Here is an 18,737-nt window from a genome sequence, read left to right as displayed (position 1 = left end):
GGACATAGAGTATGGTTTCCCGGTGAAATCGCTCTAAGAGCTCAGACCAACTATACCATGCCTCCCCTTGGGCTTTGTACAAACGAGTGACCCTCCCGTAGCCTCCTCTTGGGCTTACAATTCAAGGACCCTGGATTGTCCCTCCCATAGCCTCCTCTTGGGCTTACAATGCAAGGACCCTTGGATAGCCTCCTCTTGGGCTTCGTACAAGGACCCACGGGCTTCTTATAAGCATCCCCCAATATCCAAATCAAAATACCCTAGGAGATTAGACATTTTTCATCTCTATACTAGGAGTATCTCTTATATATCATCACAAACAATCAATCAATCAAACTTTTTTGCCACAAGGCTGGCTAATCAATCAAATTTCTTTTTGCCACAAGGCTGGCTAATCAATCAAACTGTTTTACCACCGTACTGGATGATTAATCAAAGTTTTTGTCACAAGGCTGACTTCATTGAAACTTTTGCCACAAGGCTGGCTGATTAATCAAAACTTTTTGTCACAAGGCTGACTTCATTGAAAGTTTTTGCCACAAGGCTGGTTAAACAAACAAAAATCAAATGGATGTATGTGATGATATAGATTAGATACATCTAGCATTTAGACGACATTTGTCTATTTTCCTTTGCTTCCACTAGCATAAGTGGGAACTACGATTGCTCTGACTTTCTCAACATCCCTTTGAGAATACGTAGGCACAAGGTCGATCCTTGGCGAGCAAAATAAAACAAAAAAAACCACTCAAACCTTAGCACCCGTAGACCCCGAGCTACAGATGCTCTGATTCCCTCTAGGGGATATGTATGCAGAGGATCGCGATGATCTTTGCGAGCATAATCAAACAAACACCTTAGGTCCCACCTATTTCACAACAGAACCTCTCAATAACATGGAATGAAAAAAAGCAAAGAAACCTATAGAGTACTATAGATACGTTGGGTGCTAATACCTTCCCTTCGTATAACCAACCCTCTTACCCAAAGATCTCTCCCCCCACTTTTAAGGTTATTGCAACTTTTTTTCCTTTTCCTCTTTTGGAAACAATAAAAAGTTTGGTCCGTACAAAAGAAAAATCATTTTTTGAGCTCTCGAGCCCAAAGAAGGCATCAGGTGTCTCATCCCAAAAAAGACAAACGATTTTTCCCCGCGACACAGACACCAGAAGATCTACCACAGGTTTTTGCTTCTTTCTTGGAAACTCTTTAATTAGCTGGAAAAGTAAGAAGCAGACTGTAGTGTCAAGGTCCTCATCAGAAGCAGAATATAGAGCCTTGGCTCACACAAATTGTGAAGGACAATGGCTTAAGAATCTGCTGCAGGACTTTCAAATTGAACACCCTAGGCCTATTGTCATCTATTGTGACAATAAGTCAACATTACATATAGCTGCTAACCCAGTTTTTCATGAAAGAACGAAGCATATAGAGATATATTGTCATGTTGTTAGAGACAATGTCCAATCAGGCCTCATACACTTGCTGTCAGTACCTTCAAATGAACAAGTGGTTGATATCTTCAAAAAATCTCTACAACCAGGACCATTTCAAACTTTGCAAGCCAAGCTAGGAATGATTAATATCTTCTTTAGCTTGAGGGGGGGGGGGGTGTGAAAATACAAGATGAAGGAAACAAAGTAACTAACTTGCCAGCTAAGCACTAGAAGCTATAACTGTTTTCCAACTGTTTTTATGCTATTGGTTTAGCTTTAGGCTTGTTATGTGGTGTGTATATAAGCCAAGTCATCATCTTGTAAAGATTAGATTTATTGAGCAATAAACAATATAAGAAACTATCTTCTTCTATCCTTTGAACTTTCTGCATTTTGCTTGTTAACAATGGTGTATCATCATAGTTTTTACACTGTCAAAAACGCCCTGCGGCCACGGTGCCGTCGCCTCCGAGCCCGGGTCCGGATTAGTCATGTGGGGCCCCTTTCCCCCGCGGATACCGGTCGGTTAACACAAAAAAAATTGTTGTACTGGAAAAAATAATAAGTAGTTTTATAAAATTATTCTTTAATAATGATATTAATTTTAAAAAATAAAATAAAAAGATTAATAAAATATTTATGAGTATAATATAAAAAATAATATTAATAATTTAGTAATATTGTAAAATAATATATATTGTTATATATATTTTTAAAAAGGAATTTATAATAAAAATTGGAGGGAGTAATATATATTTTTATCAACAAAGATAAAATAGTAATTTAAACAAAAATAGGAAAATCATTCAAAATATTTTGGAGTATAGGTATGGTAGTATAATTGGAATGTGGTTGGTACAATAAGTTGGATTGGAAGATGCAGGTTTGTCATATTTATCGTGAATTGAATATTTGTGGAGATGCACTTGTTAACATGGAGTGTAATCTAAGTCGTAATATGATGCTTTATGAATGAATTCTTGTTGAGATATCTTTTCTCTTATTAGGTGATTGTATTTGAATTTCGATCCTCTTGTCTTTAAAAAAAATACAAAGTTCTTTTTCAGAATAAACCAAGTATTCATATTCACCTACAAGTTTTAGATCGTATATTCAGGATGAGTTCAGATAATATAGACTACAAGTTTTAGATTGTGTATTCAGGATGAGTTTAGATAATATTGAGAATAATCTAGCCTTAGCTTTGGATATACACTGTGCTTTTAGTTCGGGTGTTGTTAAATACACCTTATCTGATATGTATTTAACAACCATACGATTTAAAATCAATGCTCAGATATGCATTTATGTGATATGTATTTAAACCAAAATCTATCTATTAATTATTGCCTCTTAAAATTTGGGTGAAATCTGAGGCCTTAATTTTAAATCGTATGCTTATTATTAAAAGTTCTCAGTTCTTATAATAACCAAAATTCTCATTTGATACGTGAAAAAAACGAGTCAGCCTCACAAGTCAAGATCAAGCTTTTTGAAGTGAGAGTGAGAGCATTTTATAATGAGAGATGAGATGAACAAATATCAACTATTGGATTCATCAAGAGAGAAATTAATAGCCACATTAATGTATTATCATTCTCTCTCTTGATGAATCAAATGATTGATATTTATTTATCTCATCTCTCATTATAAAATGTTCTCACTTGATAAGCATATATATATATATATATATATATATATATATATATATATATATATATATATATATATATATATATATATATATATATATATATATATATATATATATATATATATATATATCAGTCAATAAATTAACATTAATTTTAATTTCTTTACTTATCATTAATCTATAATATAAGAAAGTTCTATCTTTTTGAACTTTCTATGTGGTGCTGCCAAGTGGCTTAGTCTGAGAGTAGGAATTGTTTCTTCTTGATGCGCCATGTGTACTTTTGATGATTTATGAAGGTATGTTGTTCCATATTCCACTATTGATGTCTCACATAATTGGCATTAAGGTAGTTTTGTCCATGCATCTTCTATGCTCCATAATTATGTGTTACAAGCAGAACTTAATGAGGACTTTATATGCTTCTTTCCATTCAGCTTCAGCATCGGTTATGGTTATGTAATGAAGAGTGTAATGCTTCTTTCCATTTAGCTTCAGGATCGGTTACGGTTATGTAATGAAGAGTGTAATGAAGAGTTTGTAACTCCTACATGGTTTTGTTATTTATAGTATTGGTTAGCTACACTTTTCTGCAGTATCATACCAGTGTTCAATATGGCAAGACCATTAGCAAAAATATGTGACATCAATGACACCAAAGAACTTTGGAAAGTTTCTGTTCGTGTGCACCACAAATGGACAGTTGTTTTGAACAAGAGGGAGCATTTTGAGATGATTTTTGTTGATGTATCGGTAATGAAGTGATTTCTTTGGTTGTTTTTTTGTATATTGTTTTTGGTTTGTTGGATGTCTGATTTTAATTTTTATTCCAGGGTGGTGACATACATGTTGTTGTTCCTGCACCGCATGTATCTCTATTTTCTGAAAAAATGGCCTTGGATCATAGTTACACTGTTTCCAATTTTAAGGTTCAGGCTAATGTTGCGGCTTTCAGACCTTCGTCTCATAAGTTTATGTTGAAGTTTACTGCTGGCACAACGGTTACGGATGATAACAACGCGGAAATACCTCCAAAGCCGCTGATGTTTACTAAATTTACTGATATAATAAACGACAACTTTAACAAGGATGTGCTAATAGGTAGAATATTTTACCTGTATTCTGTTTTACTGGATTTGTTTTTTATGTGTTGTTTCATTTTAAGGTTTTTTTTGGATGTATGTGTTTTAGATGTCATTGGTATGGTGGAAAGTATTGGGTATTCTCAGACCACATCAGGTGCCCGGAAGCAGCAGATTAACATGATGCTGCGTGACGGGGGGTTTGTATTTATATTTATTGTATAATTTATCAAACATATCTTATGTGACTATGTAGATGACATGGTTTGTATTATTTCTTCAGTGAGAATACTATCAATTGCACGCTTTGGGAATCCTATGCTGAACAATTCATGAAGTTCAAGCAGGAGCGCGGAGATGATTCTGGGCCTATTTTTGTCATGATCCAATATGCTAAAGTCAAGGAACAGGGTTAGTAATTGATCAAGTTTGGTGTTAGATATCCTTGTATTTTGATATAGAAAGTTATGTAACATTCTATTTGTATAGGAAAGTTTCCACTGTCCGTGACAAACACGTTTAATGTTACCGTGCTTGGTCTGAATACCGATTTGCTGCCGATGAAAGAGTTTATAGAAAGGTATGCTCCCTGGATTTGCTCTTGTGTGGTTTTCATTTTTATGCAATGTGATTGTTACATTACTGTCTTCCTTTGACAGCTTTCCGAAGGATTCCATGATTACGTTGTCTGGCCAGGAGGGTTCCAATTCCCAGCTTTCGGCACAGAACTCTGAAAATCAACAGTTGACTCCTGTTCAGAAATTGCTTTCAAAGGCTGTTGTAATGCCTATTGGGGATATCATAAAACTTAGAACTGTATGTTTGGAAGTTGTTGGGCATTTATTCTGATTTAGTATATATTGCCATTTTTCCGTTGCATTTGACTGTGTATCGTATTATCTTTTGGTTCCATAATTGCAGATTACATTTTGTGCGACTGTTGGAGAAACTAAAATGCTGGTGGCCTCTCCGTATGGCTGGTATTATCGTGGTTGTCATGCTTGCTCATGTATTGCGCATGGTGACAGAGCTCCGTTTGAGTGTGAGGCTGGACATTTCACTGAGGCAGAAATTTTTAGGTTGACATACTTGTCACATGTTTTATGTTATTTCATTTATATGTGTGATTGTCAAGGTACTGAACATGACCTTTTTGTGTGCTCTATGTATACTGCCAATGTAGGTATAAGATTGAGATTGAAGTTACTCATGCCGGGAATAGCTGTAACTTTCTATTTTGGGACCGAGAGTGTGAGTTACTTTTGGGATTGTCTGCTTCTCAGCTGCGTCATACAATGATTAAGGTATTTCCGTTTACATACTGTTGGAAAAACATAGACAATTATGCCAGACTTAACTGATCTTTGCCTTGCATTCTCCTACAGGCTGGCATTCATGATCCCTTGGAATTCCCACTGGCATTGGATCAGATGTTGGATTGCAAGATGGCTTTCAAAGTTAAGTGGCAACCACGGTGGAAGAATGCCTCGGTCGTTATGCTATTGAAGAATGACCCTTTTGTGAAAGAGCTTGCTGATCAGTTTGACACAGATGAAGTATTTGAATTTAATCTTTGCATGTCTTATGCAACTTAAATCATTATAAACTGACTTTGCGCATATTATGATTTTGTAATATCTTTCGAATGATTTGTAGATGAAACAACCCGGTGTTGAAGCAATGACCACTGTTCGATCCGAACCTAATTTTGTCGTCGTAAGGACGTTTACTATAGTGAAATGTACTCCACTTTTAATGTACTGTTGAATATTAATATTGTGTGATGTTTGTTCACTTATGTAACAGGATCTTGATGTGAGTTCGACGCACATCACATATCCACTTACTCCTACTGGAAAAAGACACTTTCCAGGCGCATCAAGGGAGTCAACAACCTCGGATGCCACATGTGATGGAGAACTTTCATCAAACAAGCTCAAGAAAATTATAAAAATAGAGAAGATAGATTCGTAGTTCCTGCATAATTTTATGTATGTTTTGGTGTGTTTTTGTTTTATGGTGTGGACATGTTTTATTTCCTTTCCACTTTATTTGTTTTTTGTTTGTATTGCCGCATAAACAAATCAGACTTGTAAGTCTGTTTCTTTTGGTTTGTTAACAACTATGTAATTTTATTTCTGTTATCTTAATATAAGACTTTTCTGGTTTTTCTTAATCATGTATTCAACTGCTATGATATACTTTGTTTTTTACTCATCTCCAATATCCAAACTAGCATTACATGCTATTGTAAAAAGATATTGTCAAAACTAATAACAACCACAATTTGCAATATTGGTTACATACAACCTTATTCAAAAGTTACTAACATGAAAATGAATTTGCAATTTTACTGAGAAGTCAACACAACTAACATGCACCGATCAAATGCTCCGTTGAATGTCATAAACGTATTAAAAAGTTCCTAACATGAAATGGAACTTGCAATTATGCTGAGAAATCAACACAGCTAACATGCACCGACCAAATGCTCCGTTGAATGTTATAAATAATAAAAATTAATATATCTGCGCATATGACATTGTATGTATTCTCTTAAATTTGTTGACATTTATCTGAGCACCTGTGGTAATTGGATTGAATAGGATCACCTACTGATTTAAATAAAGGTACACATGAGAGTTAGAAATATGTTAATGTCCATTCATGTTCTCATTAATAAGGACTGTTATAATAGGTAATATAAAGATTGTACATAACGTTTTGAAATTATAATGACAAGACCTTCCATTTGCATTGTATAAAGTATATAGCAGATAATGCTTCACTTATTGCCTCATCCCAATCAACTTTCCAACATACCCCATTAATATTATATCTGTTTGTTTCATAACAGCTGTTATCACTTGAGTAATGTGAATCCATACAGTTTTATATTGTAGAATCCATACAGTTTAATATTGTAATTGGAATTGATCTATATAATTGGTCCACTCATATTCTTCTTAGAACTACTTACTGGCATCGTAGCTATCTTTAGGAAATATGCTAGAAACTAATGAACAAACCAGTCATACTAACTCTTCTATTGCTAGACAAAGTAGAAGACTTAGAATGAAGGAGAAGAGAGATGCACAATGCACTGAATCAGATCATTCTCAAAACTTGGTAGATAAAACTGATGTAAGTGATGCAAGGAAGAAAAGAAGGCTGATATTGCAAAATAAGAAATCATCATGTGGTCATCCCAGCAGTGCGCCATCCCCAAGTACAGTCTCCCCAGTTTCTATTCCAAATGTACAAGATAGAGCTCATTCAATTGATGCTCGCAAGAAAAGAAGGCTTATATTGGAGAAGAGGAAGTTTTCTGTCATACAACCTGAAGCACAATATTCCCAAGTGCCACTGTCTAACTCCGAGGATGATTGCAGCTCATCCAATACTTCAGACTCTAAGGATGATATGGAACAAGCACCCTTAGCAGATTCAAATTTACAAGGTAATGTTACATAGAATAAACATTTCAACGGTATATCAAATATTTAGATCACAAATGACACTATATTAATTTCTAAATCTGTAGAATATTCTGATATAGGGGATCAAATATGGGAATGTACATATTGTCATGCACACATGTGGCTTCAAGAACGTGCCAGTAAAACCAAAAAGGGACATGTTCCAACATTCCATCGCTGTTGTCGCGGTGGTAAAATTGTTGTACCTTTACTTGAAGAGCCACCGCCACTGTTGAGACATCTGTTGTTTAATAAAACATCTACCGAGAGCAAAAATTATCGAAATAATATTAGAACATACAACTCAATGTTTTCGTTTACTTCTCCTGGAATGAAATTTGACACCACATATTTGAAGGATAGAAAAACACTTAGAAAGGGGGGGTTTGAATAAGTGTAGCTTTAAAAACTTGACAGATAAAAATAAATTGCACAGTTATTTTTATCCTGGTTCGTTGTTAACTAAACTACTCCAGTCCACCCCCGCAGAGATGATTTACCTCAACTGAGGATTTAATCCACTAATCGCACGGATTACAATGGTTTTCCACTTAGTCAGCAACTAAGTCTTCCAGAGTCTTCTGATCACACACTGATCACTCCAGGAACAACTGCTTAGATACCCTCTAAGACTTTTCTAGAGTATTCTGATCCACACGATCACTCTAGTTACAACCTGCTTAGATAACTTCTAAGACTTCCTAGAGTATACTGATCCACACGATCACTCTAGTTCCTTACAACTTAATGTAATCAATTCTAAGAGTATTACAATTGCTTCTTAAAAGCTATAATCACAAACTGTGATATTTCTCTTAACGTTTAAGCTTAATCTCACTAATATATTACAACAGCAATGTAGTGAGCTTTGATGAAGATGAAGATTCTGAGCTTTGAGTTTAACAGCGTTTCAGCAAGTCTTTTTGAATAATCTTGTTCAGGATCGTTAACTTTGCTTCTCATCAGAACTTCATATTTATAGGCGTTGGAGAAGATGACCGTTGAGTGCATTTAATGCTTTGCGTGTTCCGTACAGCATCACATTTAATGTTATACGCTTTTGTCAACTACCTCGAGCCTTGTTCACGCTGTGTCTACTGACGTAGCCTTTAATAGCTTTTAACGTTCCTTTTGTCAGTCAGCGTAGCCTGCCACTTGTACTTCCTTCTGATCTGATGTTTGTGAATACAACGTTTGAATATCATCAGAGTCAAACAGCTTGGTGCATAGCATCTTCTGATCTTCTGACCTTGAAGTGCTTCTGAGCGTGATACCATCAGAACTTCAGTGCTTCTGATCTCATGTTCTTTTGATGCTTCCATAGACCCATGTTCTGATTCTGCTTCGACCATCTTCTGATGTCTTGCCAGACCATGTTCTGATGTTGCATGCTGAACCCTTTGAGACAAAGCTTCTGAGCGCTGAATTATGCGTACTCTTTATATATTTCCTGAAAAGGAAATTGCATTGGATTAGAGTACCATATTATCTTAAGCAAAATTCATATTATTGTTATCATCAAAACTAAGATAATTGATCAGAACAAATCTTGTTCTAACAATCTCCCCCTTTTTGATGATGACAAAAACATATATAAATGATATGAATTTGCGATCAGAAAGAGCAGACGGCAAAAGACAAATTACACAGCTATAGCATAAGCATATGAATATGTCTCCCCCTAAGATTAACAATCTCCCCCTGAGATAAATAATCTCCCCCTGAAATAAATACTTGAAGAACTTTAATAAAAGACTTCCCTGATTATTTCGGTAGAGACGATCACATAAGCTTCTGTCTTCAGAGAATTCGTAGCTTCTAACTTCTGCTTCCATTGGACAGCTTCAGAACTAGAATTTCTTTAGATCCCTAGAACACTCACAGCTTCTGATTCCTGCTTCCATCTAGGACAGCTTCAGAACTTGAATTTCTTTGATCTTCAGAACATTCACAGCTTCTGATTTCTGCTTCCATTTAGGACAGCTTCAGAACTTGAATTTCTTTGATCTTCAGAACATTCACAGCTTCTGATTTCTGCTTCCATTTAGGACAGCTTCAGAACTTGAGTTTTCTGGATCTTTAGAATGTTCACAGCTTCTGATTTCTGCTTCCCTCGGATAGCTTCAGAGCTTTGAATTTCTACCAACATCACTTCATGCTAGATTTGTATCAGAACATTGTTGAATGTACCAGAGCATCATCAGAGCATCTCTACATCCTGAAATGTTACAGAACAAAAACTAAACGAAAAAAGTCAGCATGAACGAGTCAGAACATAAAATGTATATTAGAACACATGATATGTATCAGAGCCATATAGGCTAAAATAATGTTATCAGAGCAAATAGAATTTTGTCAGAGCAAATAGACAAATATGGATCAAATTCTATTATCAGTGCTTCTGATTCATTCTTCTTTCTTGCTTCTGATTTCTGAAGCTTGATAGCACTCAGCTTGCTTCAGTTTCCATGAGCTTATTCTTTTTACAGAATAACTCTTCTTATGGTTTTGCTTCTTGTGTTTGCTTTGAAGATTCTCTTCACTTCTTTATACCTGCAAAACACTTAAACCATATAGAACTTGCAGTTCTTGTTAGAAAATGTTTGGGAGCTTTACCCAGCAACTGATAGATTAATCAAATCATTTATCATTTATCTTTCTCCCCCTTTTTGTCATATCATCAAAAAACAGAAAAGATTCAGAGACAAACAAAAAGAAACACACGGAGGAAGAAGATGATTTCATTGAAGTTCAAACAGCAGGTACAGAAGTACATGGAGATAAGTGAGATCAGATGCACAAAAAAACAAAACAGATGCAACGAAGAGAAAGAAACAACACAGACTCAATCTAAGATGGCCCTAGCCTTGACAAGATCTTGGCCAGCATCTCTGTAACCTCATTGTTGTGTCCTTCTTGCCTCACCATGAAAGCGTTATACTTATCATTGAGTGAGCTTTGCTCATCCTGTCTCTTCAACTGCACGCGCGCTTATCCATGAATAGTAACGACAGGTTTACCATCCCAAGATAAAACGTTACAGCTGTTTTGCTTTAAAAGAGGTTCTGAATCAACTTAGACAATGAAACGTTAGTAATAACCGAATCATAATTTCTAAAAGATTTCAATCAGAACTTCTGATAAAAAAAAACATCACATTCATTTCAGAAGATACTCATACGTAAGAACTTCTCATCTTCTCATTCTGGGCATAAATCCATACTGATATTCTTCAGAATGAACTTAAACCTATCTTCAGCCAGGGGTTTTGTAAAGATATCAGCCCATTGATGGTCTGTATCAACAAAGTTTAAAGATATAACACCCTTCTGAACATAGTCCCTTATGAAATGATGTTTAATCTCAATATGTTTAGCCTTTGAATGAAGAATAGGATTCTTAGATAAACATATAGCAGAAGTATTATCACAGAATATAGGAATGTTACTCTCATATATCTGATAATCTTCTAACTGACTCTTCATCCAGAGCATCTGTGTACTGCAACCAGCAGCAGCGACATATTCTGCTTCTGTTGTTGATAGAGCAATAGTTGCTTGCTTCTTGCTATACCAGGAGATCAAATGACTTCCAAGAAATTGACAACTTCCTGAAGTACTCTTTCTTTCAATTCTGTCTCCAGCATAGTCAGCATCGCAGAATCCTACTAAGTTGTATTCTTTAGATTTTCTGTAAACTAAGCCAACATTAGTAGTACCTTTCAGATACCTTAGAATTCTCTTAACAGCAGTTAAATGAGATTCTCTAGGATCTGATTGGAATCTAGCACACAAACAAACACTGAACAGAATGTCAGGTCTAGAAGCAGTCAAATATAGAAGAGATCCAATCATACCTCTGTATAACTTCTGATCTACCTTCTTACTTACCTCATCCTTACCTAGGATGCATGTTGGATGCATAGGAGTTTTGGCTTCTTTGCAGTCTAGAAGATTAAACTTCTTCAGAAGTTCCTTCACATACTTGGTTTGGTGAACATACGTTCTTTCTGATGTTTGATTTATTTGTATCCCAAGGAAATACTTGAGTTCTCCCATCATGCTCATTTCAAACTCAGCCTGCATAGACTCAGCAAACTCCTTTCCAAGTGTAGCATTAGATGTTCCAAAAATAATATCATCTACATATATTTGACAAATTAAAATATCCCTTTTAAAGGTTTTACAAAAGAGAGTAGTGTCCACTTTTCCTCTAGTGAAACCATTATCCAGAAGGAAAGAACTTAAGCGTTCATACCAAGCTCTGGGAGCTTGTTTCAATCCATACAACGATTTCCTTAGTTTAAAAACATGATTAGGAGACATAGAGTCTTCAAAACCAGGAGGTTGATGGACATAAACTTCTTCATCTATATAACCATTTAAGAAGGCACTTTTAACATCCATCTGATAGAGAGTGATGTTATGTTGAGTGGCAAATGAAATTAATAGACGAATAGATTCTAACCTGGCCACTGGTGCAAAGGTTTCTGTATAGTCAATCCCTTCTTGCTGACTATAACCCTGAGCCACCAGTCTGGCTTTGTTTCTTACCACTTCACCTTTCTCACTGAGCTTGTTTCTGAAGACCCATTTTGTACCGATTATATTGAATCCATCTGGTCTAGGAACAAGATCCCAAACATCATTCCTTGTAAACTGATTCAGTTCTTCTTGCATAGCAATTATCCAGTCTGGATCTTCTAGAGCATGATCAACAGAAGTTGGCTCGATCAAAGATACAAGACCTAATTGACAGTTTGCATTGTTCTTAAGGAATGCTCTTGTTCTGATTGGATCATCCTTCTTCCCAAGAATGACATCTTCTGAATGACCAGAGATGAGTCTGGATGATCTTCTGACAGATGGTTCTTCAGAAATGCTTAGATTGTCCAGAGAAGCTGATACTTGATCTTCAGATTCTTTGCTTCTGAGAAGCTCTGCTTCTGATGCGTTGCTTCTTGGCTCAACAACTTCTGATATATCAATATCACAATCTGCAAAATTATCAAACTGCTTTGGTTTTTCAGAACCAAGCTTATCATCAAACCTGATATTGATTGATTCTTCTACAATCAATGTTTCAGTATTGTATACTCTGTAGCCTTTTGAGCGTTCAGAATATCCAAGAAGGAAACATTTTTGTGCTTTGGAATCAAACTTACCAAGATGATCTTTAGTGTTCAGAATAAAGCATACACATCCAAAAGGATGGAAATATGAAATGTTGGGCTTTTTATTCTTCCACAATTCATAAGGAGTCTTATTTAGAATAGGTCTGATAGAGATTCTATTCTGAATATAGCATGCAGTGTTTATTGCTTCTGCCCAGAAATGCTTAGCCATATTGGTTTCATTGATCATGGTTCTGGCCATTTCTTGCAGAGTCCTATTCTTTCGTTCTACAACTCCATTTTGCTGTGGAGTTCTAGGACAAGAGAAATCATGGGCAATACCATTTTCTTTGAAGAATTCTTCAAAGGATCTGTTCTCAAATTCACCACCATGATCACTTCTGACCTTTATGATTTTACACTCTTTTTCAGATTGAATCTGAATGCAGAAGTCAAAGAACACTGAATGAGTCTCATCCTTGTGTTTCAAGAATTTTACCCACGTCCAGCGGCTATAATCATCTACGATGACTAATCCATATTTCTTCCCTCTGACAGATGCTGTTTTGACTGGGCCAAACAGATCAATGTGCAAGAGTTCTAATGGCCTTGAGGTAGAAACAACATTCTTGGACTTGAATGCAGGTTTGGAGAACTTGCCCTTCTGACATGCTTCACAAAGAGCATCTGATTTGAATTTCAGATTAGGGAGTCCTCTGACAAGATCCAGTTTGTTAATCTGAGAAATCTTTCTCAAACTAGCATGACCTAATCTTCTGTGCCAGACCCACTGCTCTTCAGAAACAGACATAAGACAAGTCACCTTCTGACTCATAAGATCTTGCAGATCTGTCTTATAAATGTTGTTCTTCCTCTTGCCTGTAAATAGGATTGAGCCATCCTTCTGATTTACAGCCTTGCAAGACTTTTGATTAAAGATTATATCATAACCATTGTCACTCAATTGACTGATAGATAAGAGGTTATGTGTTAATCCTTCTACAAGAAGTACATTAGAAATGGAAGGAGAGTTACCAGACTTTATAGTTCCAGAGCCAATTATCTTGCCCTTCTGATCTCCTCCAAACTTGACTTCTCCTCCAGACTTAAGCACCAGGTCTTGGAACATAGACCTTCTTCCTGTCATGTGTCGTGAGCATCCAGAGTCCAGATACCATGACATGTTGTGCTTTGTCCTTTTTGCAGTCAAGGATATCTGCAATAGGAATAATCTTATCCTTAGGTACCCACATCTTCTTGGGTCCTTTCTTGTTAGATTTTCTCAAGTTCTGATTGAACTTGGGTTTAACATTGTAAGCAATAGGAGGAACAGCATGATAATTCTTAATGTGAGTTTCATGATATTTCCTAGGTTGTGTCACATGCTTTTTGGTGTGTGTTATGTGAAAACTTTGAGCATGTGAAGTGTGCCTAATATCATGGGAGTGGCCATACTTGAACTGATCATACAATGGCTTGTATGTGAGTTTCGTTTCATCAACAGGTTCAAGTTTGTATGGGGTTTCACCCTCAAAACCAATGCCAACTCTTTTGTTTCCAGACACAGCATATATCATAGAAGCTAGCTGACTTCTGCCAATACTTCTAGATAAGAACTTCCTGAAACTTAAATCATATTCTTTCAGAATATGGTTTAGACTAGGAGTGGATTTTTCTGAATCAGAAGGAGATCCAACATTATTGGATAGTTTTAAAAGTTTTTCTTTTAATTCAGAATTTTCCAACTCAAGCTTCTTTGTTTCAAATTCAAATAGCTTTTTCAGCTTTTTGTATTTGAGACTAATCTGAGACTTGAATTCCAGAAGTTCTGTTAGTCCGGAAACTAACTCATCTCTAGTAAGTTCAGAAAATACCTCTTCAGAATCTGATTCTGATGTAGATTCTGATCCGTCATCTTCTGTCGCCATCAGCGCACAGTTAGCCTGCTCATCTTCAGAGTCTGAATCATCTTCTGACTCATCCCAGGTTGCCATAAGACCTTTCTTCTTATGAAACTTCTTCTTGGGATTTTCCTTCTGAAGTTTTGGACATTCATTCTTGAAGTGTCCAGGCTCATTGCATTCATAGCACATGACCTTCTTCTTGTCAAATCTTCTGTCATCAGAAGATTCTCCACGTTCAAATTTCTTTGAACTTCTGACGCCTCTGAACTTCCTTTGCTTGTACTTCCAGAGTTGATTTAGCCTTCTGGAGATCAAGGACAGTTCATCTTCTTCTTCAGATTCTGATTCTTCAGGATCTTCTTCTCTAGCCTGAAAAGCGTTAGTGCATTTTTTGATATTGGATTTTAATGCAATAGACTTACCTTTCTTTTGAGGCTCATTTGCGTCCAGCTCTATTTCATGGCTTCTCAAGGCACTGATAAGCTCTTCCAGAGAAACTTCATTCAGATTCTTTGCAATCTTGAATGCAGTCACCATAGGACCCCATCTTCTGGGTAAGCTTCTGATGATCTTCTTTACGTGATCAGCCTTGGTGTATCCCTTGTCAAGAACTCTCAATCCAGCAGTAAGAGTTTGAAATCTTGAAAACATCTTTTCAATGTCTTCATCATCCTCCATCTTGAAGGCTTCATACTTCTGGATTAAAGCGAGAGCTTTAGTCTCCTTGACTTGAGCATTTCCTTCATGAGTCATTTTCAAGGACTCATATATGTCATAGGCCGTTTCCCTGTTAGATATCTTCTCATACTCAGCATGAGAGATAGCATTCAGCAAAACAGTTCTGCATTTATGATGATTCCTGAAAAGCTTCTTCTGATCATCATTCATTTCTTGCCTTGTCAGCTTTACGCCACTGGCATTTACTGGATGTTTGTAACCATCCATCAGAAGATCCCATAGATCACCATCTAGACCAAGAAAGTAACTTTCCAGTTTATCTTTCCAGTATTCAAAGTTTTCACCATCAAATACCGGCGGTCTAGTATAACCATTGTTACCGTTATGTTGCTCAGCAGAGCCAGATGTAGATGCAGGTGTAGACTTTTCAATTTCACCAGCCATCTTTTACTGAAGCGTTTTTCTCTTCCTGAATCTTTTCTAAACACGGTTAAGTGCTTGCACCTTAGAACCGGCGCTCTGATGCCAATTGAAGGATAGAAAAACACTTAGAAAGGGGGGGTTTGAATAAGTGTAGCTTTAAAAACTTGACAGATAAAAATAAATTGCACAATTATTTTTATCCTGGTTCGTTGTTAACTAAACTACTCCAGTCCACCCCCGCAGAGATGATTTACCTCAACTGAGGATTTAATCCACTAATCGCACGGATTACAATGGTTTTCCACTTAGTCAGCAACTAAGTCTTCCAGAGTCTTCTGATCACACACTGATCACTCCAGGAACAACTGCTTAGATACCCTCTAAGACTTTTCTAGAGTATTCTGATCCACACGATCACTCTAGTTACAACCTGCTTAGATAACTTCTAAGACTTCCTAGAGTATACTGATCCACACGATCACTCTAGTTCCTTACAACTTAATGTAATCAATTCTAAGAGTATTACAATTGCTTCTTAAAAGCTATAATCACAAACTGTGATATTTCTCTTAACGTTTAAGCTTAATCTCACTAATATATTACAACAGCAATGTAGTGAGCTTTGATGAAGATGAAGATTCTGAGCTTTGAGTTTAACAGCGTTTCAGCAAGTCTTTTTGAATAATCTTGTTCAGGATCGTTAACTTTGCTTCTCATCAGAACTTCATATTTATAGGCGTTGGAGAAGATGACCGTTGAGTGCATTTAATGCTTTGCGTGTTCCGTACAGCATCGCATTTAATGTTATACGCTTTTGTCAACTACCTCGAGCCTTGTTCACGCTGTGTCTACTGACGTAGCCTTTAATAGCTTTTAACGTTCCTTTTGTCAGTCAGCGTAGCCTGCCACTTGTACTTCCTTCTGATCTGATGTTTGTGAATACAACGTTTGAATATCATCAGAGTCAAACAGCTTGGTGCATAGCATCTTCTGATCTTCTGAACTTGAAGTGCTTCTGAGCGTGATACCATCAGAACTTCAGTGCTTCTGATCTCATGTTCTTCTGATGCTTCCATAGACCCATGTTCTGAGTCTGCTTCGACCATCTTCTGATGTCTTGCCAGACCATGTTCTGATGTTGCATGCTGAACCCTTTGAGACAAAGCTTCTGAGCGCTGAATTATGCGTACTCTTTATATATTTCCTGAAAAGGAAATTGCATTGGATTAGATTACCATATTATCTTAAGCAAAATTCATATTATTGTTATCATCAAAACTAAGATAATTGATCAGAACAAATCTTGTTCTAACAATATTCAAAGAAAGGAGGACCACCAACTTTGAGACTGCACGGTCAAACCTGTCATCGAATAGGTACTCTACTACCAGAAACTGGAGACCGTCCGCAATATGCTCAGCTATATATTTATGACACAGATAATGAAGTTACTAATAGAATGAAGTGTTTCAGGTATTTCTAATATTCCACAAATAGTTCATTTCTTCGTGATCGTTACCTATATTTATTTTTAACGTCGCATAAAATGCGCAGAGACAATACTGAAATTGACGAGAACACTGTTCATAATTTGAAGATCATGTTAGATGAGTTCAATATTCATGCTAAAGTTTTTAGAATGGCGAGGGATGTCCTGGACGATAATGCATTCTTAGACTTAAAACTGAGGGTTATATGTGATAGACCTGAGGATGGACGCGTGTATAACAGACCAACGGTTTCAGAAGTTGCTGCACTAATTGTAGGAGACATTGATTCTGCTTGTAATAGGAACATTGTTATTCAAGCACGCAACGGTGGTTTGCAACGTATTGATGAGTTTCATCCAGCATATTTGGCATATCAATACCCTCTCATATTTGCGTATGGTGAAGATGGTTATAGGAAAAATATATTGCATAGATATCGCCACGAAATTGAGGTTACCCGACAAAATCGTCAGAGCATCAAGGACTGGCTTTCATATAGGTTACAAGACCGTAGCGAGGAGGCAAAAACTTTGCTACACTCACGCCGTCTTTTTCAACAGTTATTGGTCGATGGTTATTGTATGATGGAATCTGAAAGGCTGAACTGGTTGCGAAATAATCAATCAAAATTAAGAGTGGGAAAATATAACAGGTTGACAGATGAATGCAATAACGATGATGGCAGACAACAACAAAAGCGGGGAAAGCGAGTTGTCTTGCCGTCATCTTTTGTTGGGGGAAAAAGATATATGGATCAACTGTATTTTGACGGAATGGCAATTTCAAGTAGATTGGGTTTTGCATACCTATTCATTACATTTACTTGCAATCCAACATGGCCAGAAATTATCCGTGCCTTGTCCGAAACTGGGTTACAACCACACGATCGACCAGATATTATTACTAAAGTCTTCAAAATCAAATTTGACGAACTCATTGCAGATATAACAAAAAAACATGTTCTAGGGAAAGTTTTGGCATGTAAGTATGCTTTTTTATGTTCTTTTAAGTAATTAACATATTCTTCCTAAATTGAAATTACATATTAACTAACTGGTATATTTATAGTTATGTACACTATTGAATTTCAGAAGAGGGGATTGCCACACGCACATATTTTGATTTTCTTACATCCTCAGAGCAAATACCCCACACCATCGGACATTGACAACATCATCTGTGCTGAAATACCAGACCCTGCTGTTCATCCGAGGTTGTATGCGTTGGTTAAATCTAACATGATGCACAGGCCATGTGGAGTGGCGCGCACGACATCAACCTGTATGAAAAATGGTAAATGCTCTAAATAATTTCCAAAGAAGTTTAACGAGGAAACTATTGTTGATGCAGAAGGTTATCCCCTCTATAGGAGAAGATAAAAAACCCACATTATTGAAAAAAATGGTATCACCTTGGACAATCGTCATGTGGTACCTTATAACTAAAGATTTCTCCTCAAATATAACGCACATATAAAC

At 36.4% G+C, this 18,737-nt stretch overlaps 1 protein-coding gene across 1 annotated transcript; it reads left to right on the top strand.

The window, feature by feature from the left end:
* The first annotated feature begins 3,705 nt into the window (after nucleotides 1-3,705).
* On the top strand, nucleotides 3,706-5,361 carry LOC131650649 (uncharacterized). The gene is made up of 8 exons (XM_058920355.1): nucleotides 3,706-3,843; nucleotides 3,924-4,191; nucleotides 4,282-4,372; nucleotides 4,456-4,583; nucleotides 4,662-4,752; nucleotides 4,832-4,988; nucleotides 5,094-5,270; nucleotides 5,356-5,361. Exons 1-8 carry the CDS (start codon nucleotides 3,706-3,708, stop codon nucleotides 5,359-5,361), a joined length of 1,056 nt encoding a protein of 351 aa, XP_058776338.1.
* Nucleotides 5,362-18,737: the final 13,376 nt, after the last annotated feature.

Source organism: Vicia villosa, linkage group LG2, assembly GCF_029867415.1.
Source record: "Vicia villosa cultivar HV-30 ecotype Madison, WI linkage group LG2, Vvil1.0, whole genome shotgun sequence".
Lineage (NCBI taxonomy): Eukaryota > Viridiplantae > Streptophyta > Magnoliopsida > Fabales > Fabaceae > Vicia > Vicia villosa.
The sequence above is the reverse complement of the archived record's forward strand: the minus strand, read 5'-3'. Positions and strand labels throughout refer to the sequence as shown.

Excerpts from the sequence above, each read along its gene's own strand:
- LOC131650649 (XM_058920355.1), top strand. The coding sequence starts at position 3,706 with ATGGCAAGACCATTAGCAAAAATATGTGACATCAATGACACCAAAGAA. Across the intron at positions 3,844-3,923 it reads TGATTTTTGTTGATGTATCG|GGTGGTGACATACATGTTGT; the intron begins GTAATGAAGTGA and ends TTTTTATTCCAG. Across the intron at positions 4,584-4,661 it reads TGCTAAAGTCAAGGAACAGG|GAAAGTTTCCACTGTCCGTG; the intron begins GTTAGTAATTGA and ends CTATTTGTATAG.